A 23,373-nucleotide genomic window follows, 5' to 3' on the forward strand; every position below is an offset into this window, starting at 1 on the left:
TTTAATTACCCCTGAGAATGGGGCCTCCACAGTACCTCTGAGCCTGTCTCCACGTTTAACCAACCTTTCTGTAAAAATTTTGCTTACAAATATGTAACTTGGATTTCTATTGTTGCTACTTCCATCCACTGCATCTTGTCCTTTCAGTGTCTGTATGTCCCCTTCAAGCCTTTGTACGCAGCTCTTGACTTGGTGTTTCCGGAGGTTCTCTCTTTTTCCTTGGAGCAGTCTTCCTCCATTGGATTTGCTCTAATATGTTTGGATTTCTGCTTGACCACTAGGAACAGCTCAGCACAAAAGATTTAGCCTTTCTGTGTCTCATTCCAGGGACTTGTCCAAGCACTGTCCAAAGTTCTTTGTTTCTATTTCATTTGCACATTTTCTGCTGGACATTAATGGTAGATGGAACTGTGTAGTTTGGCATTTTTCCTTTTCTTTTTTTTTTTTTTTTTGGTCTTCAGATTGACTGAAATGTTGCTCAGCAGCATGTGCTGATTCTTTATAAAAATTTCAATACCATAGTTGGAAAACATACAAGTCTTTTTCTTTCCTTTTCTTTCTTGTGACAAAGAATATAAGAAAGGATGTTTTAGAAAGGGAAATTTTTTTGTCCTAGCATCATTTTACTGAATAAATATTTTTTAAAGTTAATTTGGGCATTTATCCAAGAGCAGTAATTTAAAAACAGAAGATAAAGTTTTCCAATTGATGACTTCATACTTAACCAGGAAAGAAAAAAATAGTTGTTCTGCCCAGAAATTACTTCTGTTTTCCAGCTACTGGGAAACGCTTCAGATTTATCAGCTTTACTAAACTGTGGTGTTTATCTCTTATTACAAGTTTAATGTGTGGGTATAAATCTTATTTTCCTAATGGATATTAATGTAAATGGGCCTGAGGAAGTACTGTTGAAATATTTATCTTTCAGCTGTAGATTTGGTCAGAGGGAAGTTTTGGCTTTTTATACCCAGAAAACTTTAGATTTGCAAAGCTTCATCTGTCTTTTTCTTCAAAGGCAAGCTCATAAACAAAGCAACTGTTCTCAAACTGTCACTGTAATGTCAGTTAGTTCCACAAAGTCATCACATCACTTCTATCACTATAACAACCCAACATCATCTGTTGCTAATGCCACAAAAACATTAAATTACCATAATTTTGAAAATAACTCTGAAGCGACAATTTTAAATGCAGTCTTTCTGCAATGTTTTGCAGAAAATCACCATTTTAATAAGAAAACCTTTGAATGAAGTATTATTGTACTAAATATTAATAGCATTCCAGCTTGTAATTTTTCATAGTAAATAATTTTTCTCAATATTAAAATATACTTTTTCCTTTGTTTCTCCATTATTATTTTCTATATTGTATGAAATGTTGAAAAGTTTTACATGAAGCTAGCATATTGGATAAATAGTATAGAAAAACTGAATGCAATTTAAGATGGACAAACGTAAACCTGTATATTTAAGTAGGAGCAATCCACTTCAGGAGTGCAGAATGAAGTCTGAATAGCTTTACTGAAAAAATTCACAAAGAAAATGCACCAACATGCTCCTATTCCTGCAGATAAAACAAATATAAAATTTAGGGATTCTGTCTGCAATGAAACTGAAAAGAAATCCTTGTGCTTTAATTGTGATGACTCATCTGGCTTGAGTTGGAGCAAGATTTTGGTATGGGACTTCAAGATGGACATGATTCAGTTGAGAAGAGTCCTGGAAACACCACTGTATGCAGTCTGAGGTTTAGAAGTTAGTCTGAAGTTAGCTGTCATGAAGGACTGGAGATACTATATTGCCTCGAAAGGGTGGGCTGAGTTGTGACAGGATCACAACCTTTATCATCTTGACACAAAGAAGAGCTGAAAGAGTGGAAGAAACCCCAGTGGGTTGGAGAAAGCCTTGGGTTTTGATGTAGGGACAGGGAAGGAAATTCATGACCAAGTGACAAGCCAGGCTTTGACAGAAGGAGCTCTGACAGGAAAATGCTGGAGACCAGAGCTCTAGTGGGGCTTGAAATATGAAAAGAGAATGAAGAAAGTGTGTGGGGCAGCAGGAGAGCTGTAAGGGAGGAGAGGCAGCCAAAGACTAACAAGTAGAGCAGGTACACAGCTCGCCCATTCAAATTTCCATTTCCATCAATCCCTTTCCTCCTCCCTAGCTATAGCCCATTGATGCCTGACAGGGCAGAATTCTAATCTGGAATCTCACGGACAGGGAAAAGGGCCAAAGTGGCCCAGCAGGGAGGAAAAAGAAAAATGGATGGGACCAGAAGCAGGACCTGAAGCAAAGCACCTGGGAAAAGGGCTTTCTGCTCCACTAATTTGCTGATCCACAAGTGACCAGATGAGCATCCCATAAAGTGACTTGTCTGTGGATTGTAGATTGGCTGTTACTAAGACTCATAACACAATGAGACAGTATGCCTGGTTTGGGTGAACTTCACTCTCACTATTCTGTTGGAAAATGAAAAGCCTCTGTTGCCTGTGGGAATAAAATCTCCAGAGACCTTTTTTCAGGTTAACCACAAATTGCTAATGCTGTTTGACCACACGCAGTCCCCAAGAGCTTCAGTGGCCTGCAGAAAACAACACGATTACAACAATGCTGAGTGGAAGCATCAGCCAATTTCCTCTTTGGGTCAGGACTCCAATGATTTATCTGTAGAAACATGCCACAGAATTTGACCTAAGTAGAAAGAATGGGTTCATGCTTGTCAGTTCTTTTTTCCTACGTTAATTTAATGCCACAGTGACTCCTGGTTTTCAGTTCCTAACAGAGGATATGGTAATCAGGTGGACAGGTCTGAATGCATGGGAAAGTAGATCAGCATAATGGACCAAATCCTATCAGCTGTACTTGTTAATGGCTTAGATGTCTTACAGCCTTCTTTCATGCTGCCATGACGAAATAACATGGCAGGAGAAGGATGCAGCATGTGCATTTCCACATCAGCTTCTTGCCTTCTTAGCACTGAGGAACCTGTCTGAAAGCAGTGACCTTAACTGCACTCTCTTGCCTGAAATGGATTCTGTTTGATGGGGAGAAAGAGGAGACAGGTTAGAAGTTGTGCCCATGTGTTTAAGAAGGAAACCTCCTCTCCTGTTCAAGAGCTCTACGGGAGCTTGAGACTTGACTGCATCACGCTTTCCACTTCAAAGCCCTCAGCGACTGATCACACACTTGCAAAATATCAAACCTAACTTAATCTGACACAGTTATCAGTGTAACTCAACCTATCTGACAGCCTCCTTCCTCAGGGTTGTTACAGCTTCCTTGTACTCAGAAATGTCTCTGGAGAAACAGCAGGCATTTCTTTCTAATATTATTCATAATTGCTTGTTTTAAAAGGAAGCACTTTTGTACATTTTCTTTGAGAATGACGCAATTCAGTGTTTCATACAGTGACTTTGTTTTGTTGCTTTGTATTAGAGTGAGTTTTAATATTCCCTAAATTAAGAAGTAAAGTGAACTCATATCTAGTCTTCATATAAATGATATCATTTTCATGTATTTTCAATTCATTTGTTACCATTTTAGGTCTGATCCATGGAATAGTTCCAGTGCTGAGAATGGAAACCATTCAGGCTCTGGCTAGTCTTTCTTCTGTAGACATTCCACTTTGTGTGAATAATTAAGCATTAATAGACTAATATGAATATGGCAAATTCTATATTACCAATAGTTAGTTAACTCACTTGAGCTGTAGGAGATGCAGGTTCAAGTTCAAGCTGTGGTGCAGATGTGCCTATTTAAATGCAGTTTCCTAGTATGTAGTACCTGCAGAGGTCCTCAGGCTGCACTGACCTGCCTTCAGCCCTCTTGATCCAAAGTGCCATGCCTGAGGTTTGCTGAAGATACATTTATTGACAGGGAAATATGTTCCCACCTTCTCTCACCTCTCCTTTGAGAATTCAGAGCATCCAGCTGCTGTTGTAACCAGGGTTCCCACCAGCTCACCAGTGGCTTATATTGATTAAATGGTAATTTTAATAAAACATGTGCCCACCAACATAATATTTTGGAGCTGAGGAAATGCAGTCATCTCTAGGGGCTGGTGTTATCTAAATAGCAGCTATGAGAGCAGTAGGGAGTCCATAGTTGTGTGTTTACACATAGAGTGGCAAACAACCAACCTCTAGGCGTCAGGTACTCTGTAGCTGAAGGTCATAAACATACAGTTTGGAAGAGATGGTAGCAACTTCTTTCTTGTCTCCCTGTCTCACTGATGCTGTGATCATGCTAGTCTCACTCCATTTCACTATGTGATGGCTGGACTTAGGTCATCCTGAGTAGGAGTCATCTGGCCAAATGTAGGCATCTGCAAATGTCAACATTTCAGTGAGTCATTCTAGGTTGTCTTCTCCAACAAAACTCAGAAAAGATTGTTAGGGCATGACTATCCCACCCACAAATAGTTGTCTAAAATCAGTTATACATACTGAATCCTCCAAGTTCCTAGACAGTTAAATTAGAAATGTTTAAAGTCAAGGAGTGTCACCCCAAATATCATCAGATGTTCTCAGAATGCTATTGCATTTACTATAAGCTTTCCAGCAGTTATTTCTTAATCTTTGTGATGGAGCTTTTAATAGATGAATTTTTTGTGGAATATTGATTCTGTCCTTTAGCCAAAAAAGCATTTTTTTTTCTTATAGTTGTTTTAGAAATGTCAGGGAAATTACAGCAATTCACAGTATTGTAGGTAGCCGTAAAATAAGTGTTCCTTTTACAATACAAGCAAAACATTAAATTTTTCAGTCTTGCAGTCTGCTCACCAAAGAACAGAAAGTATCTCATATATCTTGGCACTGCAGAAGAAGGGAAGATACTATCTCTGTTATATTTTTATGGACTCGAAGACTACTGTAATGTGTAGAAAGACTCTTTTAATAGAATTACCGGATTTAAACTGCTGAAGCCTTGTGCCTTCCAAATTCTCCACAATTTCTACACAGTTAGTCCAAAATGGGTTTAAAAATCTCACAAGATCAGATCTTCCCATCCACACTGGTGGTTGTGTTTTTACATCCATTATGCATGGATTTAAACAATTAGTGTCAAGCATAAGGCTAGGTAGAATCAGGGCCTTAGCACTGGAATCCTTACAGGAATAGCTAAAACATACAATAACTTGAAAAGTAATATGATTATTTTTCAAGGGCTTAACAAAATGTATAACTTATCTTAAAGCACTTTAAAGTCCGCTTCAACAGTTTAGCCTTGTCGAAGGTCTTTAGACCTATTAGAGATATATCACTTAAAAAACACATTCAGGGTACAGCCTTTAAAACTTTTTAATGTTTGGTGCTAATGAAAGGTGATGGAGCTAGGGGCATGAATCCTTGTTTTAACCATAAGGGAAGGCTGACATCAGTGCATGCTCCTCTCAAGTGTGATGATAGCGTGCCTTAGTCTCCTAACTGACCAGTCCAGTTACACTGAGCTCAGCTACACAAATTTCATTTAAGTAAGCAGCTTGGGATATGTGTTGCTACTTTTGAATATACTCTCAATGCAGAACAGCCACAAAAACTTTAGGAAAATTTTACCTTCAGGAAGAAATTGAGGGTGGTCAGAATTTTTGAAGAGGTTGCCCAGAGAGGTTATGCAATCTCAACGCTGGAGATGCTAAAATTTTGATAGACTAACACTGAGAAACCTGTCAAACACTGAAATTGCATTCGACTTCAAAGCTCAATCTACTTTAAATGGAGGTTTGAAGGAGATGACCTCCAGAAATCCCTTGCAATCTAAATTATTCCATGTTTCCTATTTACTAGTTTCAGCTTGCCTGACCTTACATTCAATGCAATTGTTAGGAAATCAGTAAGTTATTTGAGATCTGTGACACTCCTCTCATTTAGAAAAGGAAGTGGCTCTAAATTTCTTTTTATAATTCCACTGGTGACTTCTTACCTTAGACATTGCAGCTGAAGTTAAACTTGCTGTTGCATGCCAATTACACATTTTGTTGTAACAGTGTTAATTAATCCATGTCTCCCACAAATCTCTGCAGCTTCTTGCAGGCTGCCCTTCTTTTCTTACTTTTAGCATTGGTGTGGTAGGTAAATTCTGCAGGTTGAGAGCTTTAGGAGTTCCCTTCTGATGTAATTTTCTAGTCATGGATGAAGGTCTACTTATACTTTGAATATTAAAGAATATTTGCTCTTCGTTTGAACATCCTCTCAGAGCAGAAGGCAGTACAGAATAACTAAGAAACAGAACAGAAGTGAACAGGTACCACGCTCCTCCTTCACCACATGCAATGATTACAACCAGTTGTATAAAGTTGTACTCCTTTCCCCAGACTCTGCTCTCAATTGCACTGAGGCAAATTCAATTCAGAACATGTACATTCAGCTCCCGGGATAGTCTCTAGGTGAAATTCAGCAATAACAATTGGTGGTATAAAACTAATTTTGCATGAGAGGTCCTCAAACAACCCAGCAAGTCCGTACTGATTTTAACTTTAATAGGTGTTTAATAGAATACACAACCAGTGTGGGAGGGCTGAATGTGTATAACAAAAAACCTAATATAACAGTGAATGTCAAACCAGGTTGGTCTTACAGTGTGATTCACACCAGCTCAGATGACACTTATTTTGCAGATGAGTCTAATATTGTTGTGAGTTTCAATGTTAATAGTTGCTTTTGATTACGATGCCTCAGAGCTTTTTTTTTTAATTTTTAATTTTTATAGATTTTAGAAGTAGACGTGTAGTGCATGTAGATTTTAATGCAGCTGTATTATATCCCTTACCCTGTAGCAGAATGTTAACACATACCCAACCCTACTACCCCATTTCATATCAATCCCTCTAAAATCCCATTAGTGTTTTTAGTCTTCTTTTCAAGGTAGAACTGTAGAAAAACACCCTAAGGCCTCGACCAGAAGATATCACACAGACGCCTCGACCAGAAGATATCACACAGACACAGCGACCTTCAAGCCCAGAACTTTGGAGGAACTCCAAGAACTGTACGTGCTATGAAGAAGATGAAAATGAGGAAGAAGGGGTCCCAAACGTCCCCAGACCCAATTCCCGAAGGGGTGTGTTGGGGGGCAGAACGGGGCAGAACCAGGGGTGGACAAACTGGGATTGGATGGACCTTATTATAAAATCATAGAACCACTATCTCAGGGCGAGTACGTGGTATGTATTCCTCTAAGCCTACAGACTCATTAAAGGACCTGCTCTCTTTATCTTGTCTCATACACTAAATTGGCCTGGAGTCTTTTTCTCCATGGTCTTTTAGGCAAAAATTACATTGACACTGAAATTATTTTAGAACATACAGGTATTATCCAGTTTATCATTAAGATAGATAAATTAAGAGATCTATAGGAAAATGATGTGACTAAGGTCTTTTCATACTCCATGGAGATCTAGTCAATGGAGGCTTGAAAACAACTCAGCTGAACAGACTAGGGGACACAATTCAGTTACTCTCCCACAGGCACTTGGTACCATTTGAGATGCCTTAGGCCATCTGAGACATCTGCCCAGGGCTTTTAGATCTAACCCAGGATTCTTTCCCTTCACCAGGCTGAACAACCCCAACTCTCTCAGCCTGTCTTCACACAAGAGGTGTTCCAGCCCTGGGATCAATTTAGTGGATCTCCTCTGGACTCGCTCTAACAAGTCCACACCTTTCCCATGCTGAGAACTCCAGAGCTAGATGTGGCACTCCAGGTGGGCTCTCACGAGAGTGGACTAGAGAGGCAGAATCACCTCCCTTGACCTGCTGGCCATGGTACTTTTGATGCAGCCCAGGATGCAGCTGGCTTTTTGGGATGCAAGCGCATATGACTGAGACATGTTAAGCTTCTCATCCACCAACATCCCCAAGTCCTTCTCCCCAGGACTGCTCTCTGTGGTCACAGCAGTCATGCAACATCTACTGTGTTGAAATAAGACAATAGAGTAAGTTACTGTGGAGACAGCAAACCAATACCCTGAGATTGCTTTCTCAACCATCTGAACTGTAAACTGTAGTCAGCTCCCTCTGCTATAGCATTTTCCCATCTAGTTTCCTTTTTTCTTTTTTTGTCTTTTTTTTTTTTTTAATATATCTAATTATGACAGGCATCAGCAAAGTTGGACTCTCTTCTTCATCTGACCACGTTTTCTTTGAGTAAAGCATTCCCTTGGCAAGGAAAATGCTTGGAAGGTCCATGCTGTGGCTACTGGCCCCATGCCCTTGGTGGGTCACACCACTCCATGGACATGGTGCTCAGTGGCTGCATTGCTCACACTGCTCAATTCTGAATCCTTCTTGGTGGGGATCCTCAGTTGTTACTTGCAAAGGACAAGACATCTCAAAGGACTTGGGTGCCTCATTGCCAAGTGGAAACCTGACTTAGGAAATTAATAATGAGCTCTATGGAGTGATATTCCTAACAGCAGTAATGGTCTGTTTACTGAAGGGGAAAAATAAATATAATGCGTTAAAGAGACAGGGGAGCATATAGGAGGAGTAACATTGGAAGACAGTAAAATATCCCAGGACAGCCCTGCTCAAGTCCTGGATAGGGAAAGGATGAAGACAAGCTCCTGGAAAAACAGACAGACACAGTAAAACAAAATAGACAGTATTCTTCATATTCAGTCTCTCAATCTGTTCAGCCTCTAATATGTTACTTTATGAAAAATTGAGGCAAACACTTTCTTTTTCTTAAAAAAACCCAACCATCAAAACCCAAAAAACTCAAACCCAAACCCAACTCACCCAGAAGCTGTTTTTTAAATTTAGCTGTAAAATGGAGTCTAAGAGAGGGCTTCCAGGTTTACTCAAATGAGATCATCCAGACAACTCATCTATCAGTCAAAGAAACAGAAAACAGTTCATGGTAACTCATGAATGTGCTAAACATGCTAGTAAAACACAGATATGAAGTAAGTTTAGTGACAGTGATTCATTGTAGTGTTACATGTCTTTTTCTCTAAGACCCCTGGCACACATTTTAGTCATTGTGCCTTAGGGGTAAGTGTCACCTTATTTTCACATTTGCCTGCACTGTCAAGCTCTGTATAAGAACTGGTCGCCCACATCCTAAACTAAGGTCAGTGGAAGTATCTAGGCTATTGCTGCTATGATTAACAGTTTGATGTTTTAAGGTCTATTTTAAGGTGAAGTCATTCACTCTCATTGGTTATTTCCCCCCAGTAACTATAAAGGATCTCTAGTATTTTAAGCAAGAAGTTTGTATTTATATCGTTGATATCTCAACTGAAACTAACGTCTGCTTTTCTACTTTGTAGCTGTCTGTATCACACAGAAGAAGTATCATCTCAGAAGTGCCTTTGGTCATCCTTTGTGGCAGTTGCTGAGAGTCGGTCACTGCTGGGCAACGTTAGGCTCCATCCAGCGCCCACACTCTGCTTCGTGAGAGCCCTGGGGGTCGAGATAAGCACCAGCACAAGGCTTTGGTGAAATGTAAGCCATTGAAACATGACCCCTCATGAGCCTGGCAAAATCATGAGAGCACTAGAAGCTATGATTAATCGAAGTTTTCTCATATTTGCAGACTGGGGTCTGGCAATATGCTGGATTTGGACATTACTGCCAAGTCTAGTATGGTCAAGGAGAATGACCCTCACAGAACAAACCTACTGCAGCTTTGCACCTACAGACATGCCTACTCCTGTCGACATTTGGCTTTTATTCAAATGGTGGCTGCTAGTCTTTTCCTGGTGTGCTACTGATAGGCTGGATGATGAAAACTGAGGTTGCTGGGTACCAAGTAGGCTGTATCTATCACATCACTCTGAAGGAGTCATTTGTACTTTCCCGCTCCCTGGCATCCTGTCCCTTGACCTAACCAGAAGACACTAAATGGTCCCTAGCATCTTGGGTAGGGTTTTAGTGATTAGAACTAAAATATTTAGTGAATAATCAAGACAATACTTTGGCTGCTTTGAGTCCCTCCTCCCTATGGACTTTAAGCACTTAAAAAATCTGCAGGGACTTAGACTTTCGCTGATAAGAGACTGCATCCTGTTGTAAGTACTAATCCACCTTTTCTTTTTTTCCAAGTGACATCCCTAATGATCAGAAAACAACTCAAGCTCTGTCAATATTATAAGAACATTTGTCGTTTTATTCTTTTTGGTGGGTACAAAAACCACAGTTTCTTACACAGAACAAGATTATAAATAATATCTGTAACATGAGTGACCCGTAGTCTCTTTTGATTCTACACTGCAGACTGATGAAGTACTCTAAACATTTTATCATTTTGTTTCTTGTATTAGACAGATGCAAATCTTTTGAACACAGAATGATGGAACAGAATGAAGGTAACAGCAAACAAGAGGATGACCAACAACTTTTATAAAAAAAAGAAAATTCTCTGAATTTTATTACAGTGATGGCATTTTATATCAATTATTGCAATGATTTTTCCCTAAGATGGTTAGAAAAAAGAATTGTGTTGTCCTCTACTGAATTTACATCAGTTAAAAAGCAAGCATGTTTCAATATTCCTCTTTTTCCAAAGAAAATGTAAATAATTTCTTTTATTTTTTTCACAGGATTTACATATTTATTTTTTTTATCACAGTTTAGTGATTCATTTCTACAGCTGAACAGCTGAGTATTCTTCCATTGTATATATTGATGTTCTGGAGACACAGGTTAGCATGTTCATTGACTTCTATAGCTATTTTTCTTTCTCTCTTAAGACAAAGACCAAAATGGTGTCCTTTCTGAGCATGTTCTTCACAGTTTAATGCGCTAAATTGGCAAGTCTTATTAGTTTTAAGTCCACTCAAGTGAAATTTGTTGCTGTTAATACACCCTTCCCAGCCCCCTCCCCCCAACAAAACTAAATTATGAATTTTCCTGATATAAAATCTGAGTTTGGGTTTCCGAGCTGAGCTCATGCACACATTGTTGCTGATGATGTCTGGCGCATTCGGACGTACTTCCCTTTCTCAGCCAAATTACTGGTTCATCAATGACACTCCCATGTCGTTACAGTCTGTGCTGTGTTCCCATCAGTCACCAACACAGTTTAATTAAGGCACTCAATTATTTTTTTGGTTTTTATGGTAGGTCCGATGCAATTACAGCCAATCCTGAACTTTGTCTAATTGCAGTTCCAGTATGCACGGCCTTCGGGCAGTCGGGAGTCAATACACGTCCGTTTTCTCCCACACTCCCTGTGATGGATAATCTGGCTTTGTTTCTTATGGCTTCAGAAAAGGTAAGCTGGGTTTGAAGAAAAAGCAGAAAAGAGGAAAGTGTTATAATGTTTCCATCCTTCAACTAACCAGAACACAGCAAACACCAAAATATTAAATTTTAGACATCTGCATTTTTTATGTTAACATTAAATATAAAAATAGTAATAATCATAAATAATAATAAATAGCATTTAAGTCTACTGAGGAAAAAAGACTAGCAATTCTGAGGGTAAATTTCATTACAATAAATCATTACTAATTTAAATATAAAATCTCAATTTGATAATGAAATTAACTGATGAGGCAATACCTTCATCTAAACTTCTTCAAACTATATTTACATACAGTGAAAAGGCCTTTATGAACCTGACAGCATTTGCATCTGTGAATAAAGTCATGCACAGGTGTTTATAGGCTTAGACCTTCAACTAGGAATGTCAACATAAAATCTAACTACTGAAAACAGTTTAAAAATTGCAATAGCCGGATCATCTATCTTTGTGGCAATTCCATGGTTCACATAAAAAAAAATTATTACTTCTTTTCACCATGCACATATTTAATATCAGGAAATCTGAGAACTGTCCTCAGATCTCCTTCAGATATATATATTTCCCTACAACTAGAGAAGGTGAGAACTTTCAAAGAAAGTTTAATGTATTGAAAGGAAAAACAGTTTTCTACATTGTCTAAGTTTTCCACAAGAAGGTTTAAATTTTTTTACTTTAAAATATTTACTTTTAGATAAATCAGAATAAAATATCTTGTTTAGTGACTAAGTTACTCAAGCAAAAAATCTGGATTTGTTTAAAGATTTGTAGTTATGCTAAGTCACCCAAAAATTAGTAACCTAATCTAATAGAGCATTCTGATGTGTTAACAGAAAAAGCCAAGATGACTAGTTTAGAGTAAATGATTTCCAGATGACTAAAATTATGGGAGGTGTCTAAGCTGAAACAATGCAGCAAGGACACCTGAAACAACAGGCACCCAAATTACGCTACACTGAAAGAGATTTCAGAGATAACCATGTTAAGATATTAGTGGGGAAATCTGACTTCTAGTCAGCAGAAGCTATAGTCTAAGAAACTAACCCATGTACACGGTGTGCAGGGATGCAGTCTGAAATACCAATTGGAAAAAAACAGAGACAGGAGGGTGCATTCACATAGGAGCAAAGGGATGACAAACATCATAATATCCTTTTATTTGCCTTATTACTGATCAGTGCATTTCAAACTTTATCCCTCTGAGCCCAGTTTCTCCTTCTCAGGCAGCAGTGAAATTCTGAGCTGGTGTTTGATATGTGAAGTTCATTTTATATATGAGTGCATGTGTATAGGGATAGGGAGAGTCCTTAAAGCTCCCAAACATTTCCACTGCTTCTGGTGCACTTCTATGGAAATGCACCAGTCTAATGTTGTATTGCTCTCAGAATCTCTTTCAAAAGGAATTATCAAAAATACAGTGACTGTTGTGGCACAGCTGGGGTTTGGATATAAAAGTAATTTTCCAAATCAATTACCCTAAAAGCTTCAGCCCTCACAAGTAATCTGAATTCGGGAAAAGGCCTCAGTTTACAGAGGGCATTATGGCATTCCCCTTATATAGAAAAACCTTGACTTTGGTAATTGTCAATTGCAATGCCCAAAGTCACCCTTTGAAAAGTTTCCCTGCTGCCACTGTACTTTGTGACAGGAACTGTTAACAAACATATCTTGACCTCAAACAACACCCAGATACAAAAAGGGCAGCAGAGGTAATGAGGGCGTGGGAACCTGGGCCTATATAGTACCAAAAACTTAAACTACTTCCCAGCAGCAAATAAAAATCTCTGCATTTGCAAAGCACAGACACAATGCAATGTGGTGTAGAACCACGTAGTGCGTGTCTAGAGTCCCGTTGCAAATGGATGTTGAGGACTGGTAACTCTCTGTAGAAGTGCACAGAACATGTTTTGGTCGATGGCAAGAAGAAAAACAAAGGGGCTTTAGTTTGGGGGAAGGGTGAGAGTCCAAACCAGATCAGAAAGCAAACTTGGGTGGAAAAGAGACAGCTTACTCCAGATGTGCTAAATTTCACAGAAAGTCATCATTATGTACCAGAGTCTCTCCACTATGTTGATCAGCTATCTGTTCATGGCCATTCAGAGTTTGCCACTGGGAAATCTAAGTGGGAGCACAGATTTATAGGGGATATATGAGTTGTGTGTAACTGTGGTTTAGTAGCTCAGTCTATATAGCTTTCTGGCCATTGACAACACACTTGGGACAGAAAGACAATAAAAAGGATCCCGCAAAAAAAAAAAAAAATTAAACGTGAATAACAGTTTCTCAGCAGCTTTCCACAAAAGAGCAGAAAAACTGCAAGAAAATAACTCTTCTCCTCTCATGGCAGAGATAACAACAGCTCAGCAACACACCACAGAAACAACTCAGACAATTACAAAGCCAGGAAGAGCAGGTCAAACTTGTACTTGGGACAGTGCCATAAAGCCAAGCAACCAGGTAAGATTCTGCTTTGTATTTTAAACTACGCTATAGGTAACAAGCCAGGCTAATACTCTGCTTAATTGTTCTGCTACAATTTCAGATTTATGGCCTGGCTGCAGAAACAGTTTCCGGAGCAGCTGGGATTAGAGGGAAAAGTCCTGGTATGTACTGTGAATATTACCCAAACTGTGAAAGTCTCTTAGCAGTAACTGTATGCAGTTAATAGTGATAATGTATTTTCAAATTTGTCATTAGTTTTGATTAAATTAGTTGTGGAATTAATCATGTGAAAACACTGACTGCCTTGTTCCTAATGGGAGATGGGAATTTAGGAAACTAATATCCTCAGTCTATGTAATACAAATATCCTAGCCTGTGTGGGTTCTTTTGTTGTTTACACTCCTCTAGTACTTGGATCACATGAAGGTGTCTTTGGCACAAATATCTAAGATGAACTTTGAATGGATTTTTCTATCTTGACTATGAAATTAAAAGTATACAAGTTAAAATAACTGCACTACACATTTACTGAGCCATCCTGTAGCACTTCACCTTTTTTTGTAGTTAATTGTAATAATAATGTTTTTCATTGATTTTTGTAGTTTTGTAATTAATTTCAGTCATTAGTTATAAACAATAGCATGGGATAGGAGAGCAAGAGAAGACAGCTGAGCTGGAAGCTGGTTCCTGAGCTTCATGGCCCACTGATGCAGCCATAGAGAGGAGGTGGTGGTGGCTGGCTGGATAATGGGATAATCCCTTCAAAAGTCTGTGGGTTTGGCGTGAGGAACTCAGTATAGGGCTTTGCCCTAGAGCAGCTGGAGAGAGGGATGTTAGGATCTGCACTGTTCTCGGCATCAGCTCCACTTGTATACTAAGGGCTTACTATGGATACACAAAAACGGAAAACTGCTGACCCAGGGAATAGGAAGGGCTTGTTCCCTCCTTAAGCAAACTTCCTTCTCCGCCTTCAGCAGATGCAACTGCCTATCATCCCTTTTGAATGTCTCTATGCCACACATTAGTCCTTTATCATATAGACCAGCCCATACATACAGACTAGCCCTTCATTTTCTGCTGCCTCGCAGGCAGGTGAATTCCCCTGGAGTAACTCATGTTTGACTGGCTGAAACTAAAATAAAAACAAAAACATGGTAATGAATATTAATAGAGGATTATTTAAGCTATTTTAAATTAGTTTAAAACATATACCATTAAAGCTATTTGATGTTAGCTTAAAAAGTCAGCATGTTGGTTACTCATGCAGGTTAGAACCACCAAGCATCTTTCCATATTAGCAAGTTTTAGTTCTAATACGATCTCTTTACTCCTTGGATAAATAAACATATTGAAAGTTTCAAAATGCAGAAGACAGACATATTTCTGCAGAAATATGTGCAACCAGTTTTGTGGGCTCTGTACTGCTCCCAGCTAAACAGGAGTTTATGACTAGCACATGTATGAACAACAGATGGCATAGTCATCCTGTGCAGAGTGCAGCACACAGGTACCCCTCACTGCCTCTGTGGCAAGGGGAGGATGGCTGGACCTTGGCAGTCTTCCACATATGAGTATAAGCATTTTTATAAGAAGTCCACCTGAAATTTTTCAGGTAAATATTATATCAAATAAGCAGAATGAAGAATTTTAGAAGTCTGTAAATATTTGCTCAAAATCCTAGTGATTTGTTTGTGAATTTTAAAAGTCTGCACCCTAAAATGTTTTCAAGTGACTACTAGAAGTTTTGACTGACCCAAACATGAATTTTCAATTTAAAAATATGCAACATTCCTGTATCTTTTTTCTGTTCTTTTAAATGTATTTTTCCTATAAAAATTAATCTCTATGTTGCAAGAAGTCCCATGGAAATTCAAGCTTTAAAGAAAGCCGATCTTTCCTTAAAAATGATATTTTCTTAAAAAATAAAACTCAGGTCTATTTTTTTATGATAAGAAAAACTAAGGCTAAAAAAATTCTACAAGTATAATCATAGTGTTGCACTTAAATCACAGATCTGTGTGGGAACTGTGGGGATTGTCAAGTCATGCCATGTTTAATGTGCACAGACAGTTCGGGTCAGGTCAGTATTTGAATGAAAGCTTAATTCTTTTGTTTGCTTTCTTTAAGACTATGTTTTGAATGTATTGCATTCTGTAAACATGATAAGGAATATATTTTCTACGACTCTTACTTTTATACCAGCCTTGGGACACTCTCAGTTATGAGCACATCACTAAACAATGTAAAGGAAAAAGCACTCTTCATTTGCATTTTGCACAGTTACTTGCACAGGTTTACTTCTTTTTAAGACCGCTATTCCTGACAGTAGGGAGTGAACTTGGGAGATTAATATAAGCATCTGAAGTCTTGATTACCAATTCATAGTAATGAGCACTGGCCTGTACCCTTAGAGTCCTCCTGACACCTACTCTGGATCACATTTTTTTTTTTTTTTTTTTTTTTTTTTTTACATGGGGAAATTTGGCAGCTCTGTTAGGGTTAAAATATACCCAGGGTCATGATTCTTCTACAACAAGGAACAAAAGAAAACTACACAGCAACAGCATGTTTGGGACAACTTCCCAGCCAGCGTACAACAAGCCCCCTCCCTCGCCCCCCGAGAACCCACCTATTCCTCGCAGCGCTCCAGCTATCATGCTCAAACACCATTCTCTGCTCACTCTGTGTTTGCTCTGTACTGTATGGTTCGGTATTGTACCGGCTGTGCCTTTAGGCTGTAAGCTCCTCGGGACAGGGACCTGTTATGTGTTTGGCACACTTCACCTATTGTACAGCGCCGTGTACTCCAGCGCTATATAAATAATAAATAAAAAATGATAATTTTATCTCCAGTTGTTTCCTACAATTTTTTTTTCTAGGTGGCAACATAAGTATTATATTCGTCATCTTGTTTCCCTAAATCTTTGTTTCTTACTTTCACTATAAGGATGGCTCAGTGATTTCAGGAAAATGTAGCTCAAGTTTTTTGTTAACAGAGCAGTGGCTTGCTATTTGCAAGGGCAGGGGAGCTCTAGGTAACATAACAGGGTAGGGTCCTAGCTGCACATTCATGTATAAAGCAGCCCATATAGCTTGGGAGCTATGTAAAAGTTATATTTAGAAGCTCAATTTGCTGCTACGTGCCATTTCCAAAGGTCAGAGTGTTGATTTGTCTAATCATTAGTTGGCAAGATGCTCACTGTACAGATGAAAGCAAGTACATTAGTAAACCACCCCTGCATGCCTACTCAGGAGAGCTATGCAGGATGCGGCTTGGCAGCATCAATTGTTCAGCCTCTAAAATGACTGTGTGAATATCTAAAATGCACTAGTCTTGACCTAAGTAAGGGGTATGTTATTGAAAGCTGAGGACAATAATCAAGGTCTATCCACTGGTTAGTGACTTTATGTGACTCTTAAGAGTGGGCAAAGATTGACCTGCAGCAGGATATTGTGAAAAAAAAAGTGCCGCACAATTAGCATAAAACACGTATCAAAGGGAGGTTGAAGGGACATGGAGGGGAGGAAGGAGAGAAGGTAAAACAACATTTAGACTTCTTGTAACAGTGCCTTTTCTTCCATTACGTTAACTATGGTTCAGTGACATTGCCTATCCTAAATCTTGATTATAATGAAGTTCCAGTTAGGGCCAACATCAAATGATACAGGCTTGCAGCAATTTGTCACTAGTAGAGTGCAAACCTTTGACAAAACAGAGTACCCAATCAAGCACTTAAACACTGGCCCTCCGGATATATACTTTCTAATTTCAAATAGTTGTCATCTTCCAACTGATTCGACAACTTTGAGCTGTTCAAAACATATTTTTCATGTTAAAAATTCCTTGCAATGCAGATGTCTATTAGCAACATAGAATAATATACTGTACATCTGCAGCCAAAAGAACTGAACCACTTTGCACTGAAGTTTTCCAAAATATAAAGCTCTGTTCAGAAGCAAGCGCCACTAGACAGACATGTCACAACACTGCGTTACAAGATGCATCACCCACTCGCTGTAGTAGGCCCTAAATCCTACCCCTAAATTTTAATACTTTCGGTTCCATATACGTTGTAACCTTCTCTATAAGTTGCTAAATTCTGGGTATTCTGCGAGGAAGTTGGGTTAAAAGTCTGTGCACTCTTTGCCACCTTCATTCGTTTCGCCTCTGCCCTGGACTTGTAACAGAACTCTATCAAAGCCACCAGCATTGCCAAGCCCAAGCCTCCAACCAGAATGTAGAAGACTCCAGCAACGTTGCTGAGACTCAAGGCACTCGTCTTGTCCTGGGAAAACAGAAGTGACACAGTTAATCCTGGAAAACAGATGCCCAGAAGCACAAGCCACACATTAAAACATTGGAAATGGAAATAAATAACATTGTTTAGCTGAAATTTAACAACAGTTGTCTACACACTTTCCCAAAATTTGACCTATCTGGATCTATAAAATATATTTTAAGCAACTAGTTTTCCTGGTCGGCATAAAAGTATTATAAGTTTATTGCCAACATATCAGGATGTCATTGCTTGCTTACTGCAAAGCATTGCTTCCATTAAGTGGAGAATTAGGCAATGACATGTCTAGCTCTCTTTAAGGGACATTTCAGCATTGATATGAAACTGCATTTATGTAAAGCTCTTCAGAAGCCTTGGAATCCAGAAATCCATTTATATCAGACAAGACTCTGCTTGATCTTTACAAAAACAAGTAAGTGTACTTGTGGTAGGCATTGCTGTTAAGTTAAAAGATCCAGACTGAGCTTCTGATACTTAAATGACAGGTGAAAATAACATGTGAGGCTTAATTTCTTTCTTTGAACAAACACTTCCTCTGACAGTGCACACTGTACCATACACATTGTGATATATTTGCCTCTTACCTATTATTGCATTTTGGTTCTTTTTACTATAGATACAGTTCTGGAACATGCCCATGGACTACTAAGGCTCAATAACAGCATACTTCTAAATAGCAATTTATAAAATTTTACACATTATTGATAATTTAGATAACAGTGAGAGCTTTCTTTAACAAATTATTAAATATATAGAATTTTACAAACAATTGCCTTCTTGGATGTATTTACTACTCTACATTTCTCTATACTTCACTGCTGAGTTATGAATCACATTTTTTTGACTTGAAATCCCTGTGCATTTTTAGCATAGTTCTCAAGGAACTCTCTCAGGATTGACTCCATATGCTACATTGTGTGCCTTAAGATACTTATAAAGCTTTATTCTTATGCAGACTATATAATCTTTAGCTAAAGTATGGAGAGTACTTAAATTCTGATTGTAATCTCTATGAAATTTTAACTTATGAAGATGCAAAAAATTTGGATATTTAATTTAAGGAGGCACTATTTATTGTGTAATCAGTAGATTAGCACAGTAACATTTTCCATGGATGTACAGAGGTGATTGGGGCTTATATCTGTGTTCTGCTTTGTCTGTCTTTTTAGCTGGCTAAGAGGAGTCCGAATATGTTGGAGATGGCTGTTCCTCTGGTGGCAATTGCTAACACTGTGCTTGCAAACAAAGAGGAAACAGGACTGAGAAAGATTTGCCCTAATGTAGGTGGTGGGTTGAGGCTTTCTCAGCTGTCATTTACGGGTACTCTGTTATCCTCTTAACTGGTTTTCACTCCTTTCTTCAAAGCACTTGCCAGAAAAAGCAAAATGTGTTGAAAGCTTGCTTCCCACGCTACTTTTATCTGAGTAACTCTCAGGATGTGCAGGCAGCAAGCAGCAGGCCCCGTCACTCTTTCATTTTAGCTGTGGCTGCACAGGCTGACACTGAGTCAGTCACTGTGAAAAAATGCCAGATTTTCCAAATTGAGGGCTGGAACTGACTGTGGTCCTTCCCAGCCACCAGAAAATACCTGCTTCTGGGTCTGTTCCCAAACAGAGAGAAATAGAAGAGGCTCCACTCCCTGGAGCTGTCAGTATTACTGTTTGGGAATGGATTAGGATGAACACTGGAAGCTGTAGAAAGTGATTAATTATTGAAGTCTTTCACTTCAAAGCTCAAGTCCTCCTTAGCTCCTCAAGCAGCCAGGGCCATTCCGAAAGGCAACCAGACACCATCTTCCTGGGCAGCAGTGAAAGGCAATGCTTTCCGCCAGCATTTCTCCTTTTCAGAAAAATGCTGAGGTAGGCCACCTCCAAAAGAAGATGTGAAGGGACATTTCTGAAATAGTCAATGGGAAAAGTCCATCCCCTCCAGGTAGGAAGGAAACAACTAATCCAGTCTGCCTCTCCCAAATGCAAAAAACCTGCCTTGTATTTCTTCAAGGAGATGCTCTGAACATGTAGGATGATGTTTATATATCACTGAAGACTTTAAAATGCAATAGTGCTTCCTTAAATTAAAGTGAGACCCCCATCAAGATGGGCCAAAGCTGATTTGTTCTGTCTACAGCTGCTTATTTTATTACTAAGTCATTTTGTTTATTACTTCCTCTACCGCTTTGTGAACACGATAGTAGGTCCCGAACTGTAGCGACTGACCTTACTTCCAGAGTCCTTGGGTCCACATTCACCTTTATCGTACCACCATTTGTTTTTCAGCTTGTCTAAGACGCCTGCCTCACTGAGTTTCAAAACGGCAAGGTTTACAGGAGTTCTTCACGTGGAAAATAACATAAATAACATTATATATGTTATTTTATGTTATTCAAGTAAAACTACATAGAATCGCATTGCAAAGTGACAGAGCAGAGGCCACAGTGGGTGCTATGTCATGTACTGTTGGCCCAGGTTTAGAGACAGACATATGACCGGGACCTGCTCCATCGCTTTAGGTAACAGGCACATACTGCTGGGGAAAATTTGTAAATAAATAGTATGCAATTACTGTGAACCCAAAACTATTGGCTTAGACATATTAACAACATACCCTTCAGAGATATATGTAATACAGGTGGATATACAACTTAAGAAACATTAATTTGTGTTCCTTGCTTTCAATCTATTCTTAGTTTGTATGCATACAAACTAATAATATGATTTGACTATAGGTATTTCATTTACTGCCCTCAAAATTATCCTGGCAAGAAAAGAAGATGCTTCATGCAATTTGCTGCCCATAAACACTTGGCACAGCCTTGTGACAGGTCTGCATGCAAAGAACTCAGAGGGAGAGCTACAATGATACCCTTATCTTCAGCTAAGAACATGACAGTGAGGCTTTCATTTTCATTTCCTGTTTCAACACTATTTTAAAATTCAAAGTTTTTCCTTAAATCTCACTTATTCACATCAGTGTAGCTTCTTTTACTGGTGATATTTGCTGTGGGTGATATAATAGAGTTAAACAATGAAATTAAACATAATTTGATGCCTCAAAGTTATGAAGTGCCTGGGATTTACACTGAAGTTACTTAAACTCAGTGAATAATCTCAGAGTATTATAGTAATGCCCCACTTCATGCAGTTCTACCAGTTTATTTTTTAAAAATCTATGAAATTTATTACCAGACTTACTCGATGTACTTTCCACTTTGAATCATTGTCCAATTCTTAATGTGGTAGCCTATGGATATCTATTTATGTGCAGGTGTGCATGCAAATACAACATATATCAGAGAAGCAGGCAGATAAACAGAAATGGCATGTGATAGATAGCCTTCTCGTGATGGTATATGACATGGGACCTGATCCTGTGTGTGCCAGCAGATTCCTATGGGAAAATTAATCTCTCATAATATGACATAATCCGTTACTAAAATGTTAACTCACAAATTCAAGACTTAATAAATAAATAAACAGTGCAAACATTAATTAGTATAGTGTAACTGAATCTTCTAAGATAGTTACCATTGAAGAGAAAGGGGCTTGTTGCACTCTATAACTGCTTTAACTGGAAATCCCCAAGTGCTTATGTATTAATATATTTGTGCACGTTTGTATATATATTTAAACCATAAATAACCGCTTCTGAACCCTGTAAGCTATTCTCAGCTTTAGGGATCTGTCTCTTCATACATTCTGGTTATTCCTTGTGTATGTACCTAAAGGGGGGATTCACCTCACCTGAATTTTTTCATCTCTAAATTATGCCCCAAGCTTTGTCTGTCTGTACCGGCCTCCCTGTAGTTAAGGGGAAAAGGTAGGTACCTCCAAATGGTGGGCTTAGATTAGTTTTAACAAAGGATGATGTTCAGATGCCTGTCTCCTCATTTACTCTTGAGGAATTTTACTTTTGCCAGACACACTTGTGTGAGAAGATTTCTCAGGTACTCTCAAGTGATCCCTCTAAGCAAAGTAAGAGCTTCATCCGCTTTCCAAACCCCACACATTTAATTCATATGGAATACTCTGCTTCTAGAACTGAAAATGCCCATTTCTCGCTCTTTTCCAGTATTCAAACTTATATTTTGCCTTCAGGCTTCTTGGCAGCAGGCTGTGCAGGTTGATAGTGGAATATGAGAGTCCCACAGCTGTGAAATGAGTGGGTAGCAGCTTGGGGTGCTGGCAAGTTGCCTGTCAACATGATCCTCTGTTTGCTTCTAGTACAAATGCAAAATAAGATATATTATTTGGCTAGCTATCATCTGTAACATGTCATGCACTGGCACTGAGCCACATTTTAGTGTTTCTAAATCCCATCAGCGTAAAAGGGCTGGTTATGACGAATACAAGGAGCATACAGGTACTGTTCTCACTTGGAAAATCAGAAGCCTGTAGAGTTGTTGCAGATTAAATGGATTGAAATGATAACTAGGACTAGATATAAACTATCAAGACCAGCAGCAAGGTGGGAACACGTCAGAAAACAGACACTTGTCCTTTGCTTCTTTTTGTTTCAGCATTAACAGTTTAGGCATATAAAGCCTGAATCAGGCAGGGACTTTTTTCTTCTTTGCAACTGCAGTTCCTTCTGCATTGTTTCTCCAAGGAAGTTCTCAGGTTTTCCTTTATGAAAAACAATCAATTTCACACTTAAAATTCCCATGCTATCCTCACTATATAACAGAACTCAATGGCAATGGCCAGCATGGATGAGGCAATTCCCACTTTTCACTGGAATACAGCCAGTGATGTGACTGAGGCCAGGTCCTTGTTTCTCCTCTCCACAAATTTTTTTGCAAAACTTTCTGAATGAAGGCACTGTAGAAGCTTAGGGAAGCCCGTCATCTGCCCCTCACTTTCTCACCCGCTAGCAAGGCTGTGTGGTGTGTTCTTCACATCTGCCCTCAGACAGTCCCAGCTGTGATGAGGGAGAAGCACTCCAAGCAAAATTTAAAATTGTGCATTCAAAATATTTTAAAATATTTTACACTTTCAAAACAGGATTTTGTCCTAATTTAAATCAGTCAGCTGCGATGGGAAAGGTATGTTGTCCAATACGAGAAGCCCAGACTAAGGGGCTGCAGAGTGGAAAAGGAAGATTTTTGCTTATGCTTTTCAGAATAGCAACATAAATATCTCTTTGCAATCACAGTAAGTGATTGCAGGTGTAGTGAATTTTAATGTACTTCAGGCTTTGTTTCGTTTGTTTTTCATTTTAGTAGATTTTCAACAGCTCTCATGGGAGATGCATGCCCAGATCACCTTGGTTCTCAGGGCAAATTGCTTACAGCTTGTTACTACATTGATTACACAATCAGTTGGTGAATAGTCCCACTGATACTAAAGGGGCCAGAAACTAAAAATCAGTAAGCCTTGGTGTATGTGAAC

At 38.9% G+C, this 23,373-nt stretch overlaps 1 protein-coding gene across 1 annotated transcript in view; it reads right to left on the bottom strand.

Moving 5' to 3' along the window:
- Positions 1 to 10,078: 10,078 nt before the first annotated feature.
- The window catches only part of GRIA4 (glutamate ionotropic receptor AMPA type subunit 4), a 220,797-nt gene continuing 207,502 nt past the window's right edge, over positions 10,079 to 23,373 (bottom strand). The window contains 2 exon segments of the mRNA XM_032681175.1: positions 10,079 to 11,221; positions 17,840 to 17,974. Coding sequence (XP_032537066.1) covers positions 11,057 to 11,221; positions 17,840 to 17,974 — 300 coding nt within the window. The 3' untranslated portion in view covers positions 10,079 to 11,056.

This window comes from Chiroxiphia lanceolata, chromosome 2, assembly GCF_009829145.1.
Source record: "Chiroxiphia lanceolata isolate bChiLan1 chromosome 2, bChiLan1.pri, whole genome shotgun sequence".
Taxonomy (NCBI): Eukaryota; Metazoa; Chordata; class Aves; order Passeriformes; family Pipridae; genus Chiroxiphia; species Chiroxiphia lanceolata.